At 35.0% G+C, this 4,000-nt stretch overlaps 1 protein-coding gene across 1 annotated transcript; it reads left to right on the forward strand.

Annotated features, from left to right (window-relative positions):
* Positions 1-1,830: 1,830 nt before the first annotated feature.
* Positions 1,831-3,749, forward strand: LOC106752794 (berberine bridge enzyme-like 13). Its single transcript, XM_014634568.2, has one exon. The coding sequence runs from the start codon at positions 1,881-1,883 to the stop codon at positions 3,468-3,470; it is 1,590 nt and encodes a 529-aa protein (XP_014490054.1). The 5' UTR covers positions 1,831-1,880; the 3' UTR covers positions 3,471-3,749.
* Positions 3,750-4,000: the final 251 nt, after the last annotated feature.

The raw sequence follows: 4,000 nt of genomic DNA on the forward strand, positions 1-4,000 counted from the left end.
ATATATATATATATATATATATATATATATATATATATATATATATATATATATATGAAATTGGCTTTATATCTAGTCGATGTGAAACTTCCAATACTCGTCTCACATCGAGGTATATACATCTTATGTGTGAGACTAGATAGTAATTAATGGTCTGATAGCGACTCGATAACGAGTGAAACAATATGCCTAACAAACAATAAATTTCTTTAGGATAAACTTTAATAATGGCCTTGACACCATGTTAAAAAGTAGACTTTAAGTCTAACTTAACTAGAAAAATCCGACTTGTAAAATGAGATTTTCACCCACTTATATACTCTAAATTGGTCTTATCTTTAGTCGATGTGGAACTTCAACATCACTAACCTTGATTTTTCCTCCCTTGCAAATAAAAAACTCACACCATTTCCAACAACCAAACACGCAATCTTCACACAAGAAACAAGAAGAAAAACACCAAATTATAATGAACATCTTAACAAGATACTAAAAAAAAGACCCTACTCTAAAGGTCAGCCTCACGTGCTATGGAGATCAAGAAGAAGTTATTGTGTTGATGTCGACGAAGCCACTAATGGTGATTGGTCACGAGGCTTAAGAAAGAGGAAGAGGAAGGGATGAGATTCGTAAGAAAAAAGAAGAACACGAGGAGTTTGCATGACATCGATGGCGAGTCTAGCTTCAAACAGTAACATTAGAGACCACTTCATCCGACAATGGTGGAGGTGTGTCGTGGTGGCTAGTTTTGTTGGTGTAACCCTGAGTGTACTAGGATCGAGTTGCAATAGGCCCTTGTGTTGTGACAGTGGTGGTTCATGTTGTGGAATTTGAAGGTAGGAGAACCCTAAGTTGTCTTTATTTTGAAGAAGAGGGACATCAAAAATCTGTATATCCAAAAATATAATATAACATAATATATTTTTAATTATAATATAATATAATACAGAAATATAATTATAATACACACATGTATAAGCATGTGTCAAAAATGAAAAAGATACGGTAGAACGTCGTTACACAAGTTACAATTTTTATAAGATTGTCAGAGGCTAGGAACTAAATCCAAGCATTTCAATAGTTGGGATACTAAATTAGACTAAAGTTTCAAAAGAGACTAAATCTAATTTTTCTTAAATGTTAAGAAACAAAAAATAAATTTAATCATAAATTAAAATAATTATTACATTTACATTCTAAATTATTCTATTATAACTAATATTTGAAACTTAATCTGTAAGTGTTAATAATTTAAAATACAATACTATTATATATTTATATCTTTAAAAAATAATATAAAAAAGTTACTTTTTTAAATTGTTTTTTATTTTAATTTTTAATCATGAAAAAGGCTAACGGGTTATGTCAAGTTAGCCTACATTTTGGCCGATCAAATTAACGAGTCGGATAAATTAGGTCAAAATAAATTTACAAATTGAAATTTTTAACTTGATCCGTCCTATTTTGGACATGTTGACCAACTAACCAGTTACATTCAATCCATTTTGTCACTTCTAATTTATGTTATTGTGGGAAGAATGAAAGAATCAAATATTATATTTAAAAAATAAAACAAAAATAAAATATAGCATAAATTTAAAGACATTTTAGACCTATTTGATATTATTCTTCATACTTTCACTATTTATCTCTCACTACCTTTCACACTTTCTTTTTCTTTAAAGATATAAAAATTAACTTTTGTTAAAATCATTTTATCCCTATATAAATTGTCAATGGGAAAGTAACTTTTTCCTAAATATAATTCTATGATTTAATGTTTTCATAATGCTTAATTAAACGACGAGGCTCAATAGCTCCAATTATATATAGAGCATTGGTGACAGACTTGTTAGCCACAAAACAGAGAGCACAAAACCATGGTGTCTCCAATCATACCCCTGTCACTTTTAGTCCTCCTTCTATCAGTTTCATTGGCTATTTCAGCTTCACTTGAACAGAGTTTTGTCCAATGTCTCAAATTGAATTCAGGAACAAAATCTTCACCTGATTCATTAATTTACAGTCCAAGCAACCCTTCATTCACCAGCATCCTTGATTCAACCGGACAGAACCTAAGATGTTTGGTGCCTTCAGCACCAAAACCTGAGTTTATATTAACCCCCGACAGTGATTCTCTTGTCCAAGCAGCAGTAATTTGCTCGAAGAAACTTGGGATACACTTCATTGTGAGAAGTGGAGGCCATGACTACGAGGGAATCTCTTATGTTTCAGAAATTGAGACCCCCTTCATAATTATTGACCTGGTCAAGCTCCGTGGCATCAATGTTGATATCAAAAGCAACACCGCTTGGGTTCAAGCTGGTGCCACGACTGGTGAACTGTACTACAGAATATATGAGAAGAGTTCCATTCATGGTTTCCCTGCAGGCCTTTGCACAAGCTTAGGCATTGGAGGGCACATTACAGGAGGAGCATATGGAAGCATGATGAGAAAGTATGGCCTTGGGGTGGATAATGTCATAGATGCTAAAATTGTTGATGCCAATGGCAGAATTCTTGACAGGAAAGCCATGGGAGAAGACCTGTTTTGGGCAATAAGAGGAGGTGGAGGTGGAAGCTTTGGGATCCTTCTTTGGTGGAAGGTAAAGCTGGTTCCTGTGCCACCAACTGTGACTGTTTTTACAGTTACCAAGAGCCTTGAACAAGGTGCAACCAAGATTCTTCACAGATGGCAGGAAGTGGCTCCTTATATTGATGAAAACCTGTTCATCAGAGTCATCATTCAGCCATCCAGTGCTGCAAATAAGACTCAGAGGACTGTCACAACTTCTTACAATGCTCTCTTCCTTGGTGGGGCAAGGACACTCCTCCAAATTATGAAGAAAAGCTTCCCTGAGTTGGGTTTGACAAGAAAGGATTGCTTGGAAACTAGCTGGATCAAATCTGTGCTTTATGTTGCGGGCTTTCCAAGTGGCACCCCTCCTGAAGTACTTCTCAAAGGAAAGCCAACATTCAAGAACTTCTTCAAGGCCAAATCAGATTTTGTGAGAAAACCAATCCCAGAAACGGGTCTTGAAGGGCTGTGGCAAAGGTTGCTGATAGAAGATAGCCCCTTGATGATTTGGAATCCGTATGGTGGAAAGATGAGCCAGTTTTCAGAATCTGACACCCCGTTTCCTCACAGAAATGGAACACTGTATAAAATTCAGTACCTGACTTTGTGGGAAAAGGGAGACAAGAATCCTGCAAAGCACATAGATTGGATTAGGAAACTTTACAACTTCATGGGTCTTTATGTTTCTAGCTTTCCAAGGGAAGCATATGTGAATTACAGGGACCTTGATTTGGGAGAAAACACCAAGAACAGCAGGACCTACGAAAAGGCACGTTCTTGGGGCTATAGTTATTACAAGAACAACTTCGAAAAATTGGTAAGGATTAAGACCCAAGTGGATCCTCAAAACGTCTTCAGGCATGAGCAGAGTATCCCAACTCATCGATTCTGATCGCAAAAACCCAAAAATGGGAAAAAAGGCTTTGTTATGCTACATACTGTGGTATCCATAAATTTGTGAGAGGGTTAATAACTTAACGTGCTAGTTTATAGAAAGGAGATATAATACAATTATATTAGTTGCTTTGGTTTTGGCCATGTTAAAGTTGTGAGACCAGATCTGTGGCTTTCTGATTTGTGTATTTCAGTATACTATGTCCGAGTGTATGAAGTGTTTTTTCTCTTGAATGCCAAAATAAGTTCTTTGATAAAGAAACCGAAGTTTTCTCACCGTGCCAATTATTTTTGTTAAATATATCGATCAATATCCAAAATTTTGACTTCATCATTTATTGTAAAGAGACTATCAATAATTTAATTTTTGAAAAAGTCAAATTATAATTATTGAAACTTAGAAAAAATAATTGTCATAAATTACATAAAGGAGTCATGGTCTCCTTTATGAGCACGCTCATTATTTCTATTCATTTTTCTCTATCTTCATCACGAGAGAAAATCAAGAAGAACTAAGGAACTCTAAAG

This window comes from Vigna radiata, unplaced genomic scaffold, assembly GCF_000741045.1.
Source record: "Vigna radiata var. radiata cultivar VC1973A unplaced genomic scaffold, Vradiata_ver6 scaffold_48, whole genome shotgun sequence".
Lineage (NCBI taxonomy): Eukaryota > Viridiplantae > Streptophyta > Magnoliopsida > Fabales > Fabaceae > Vigna > Vigna radiata.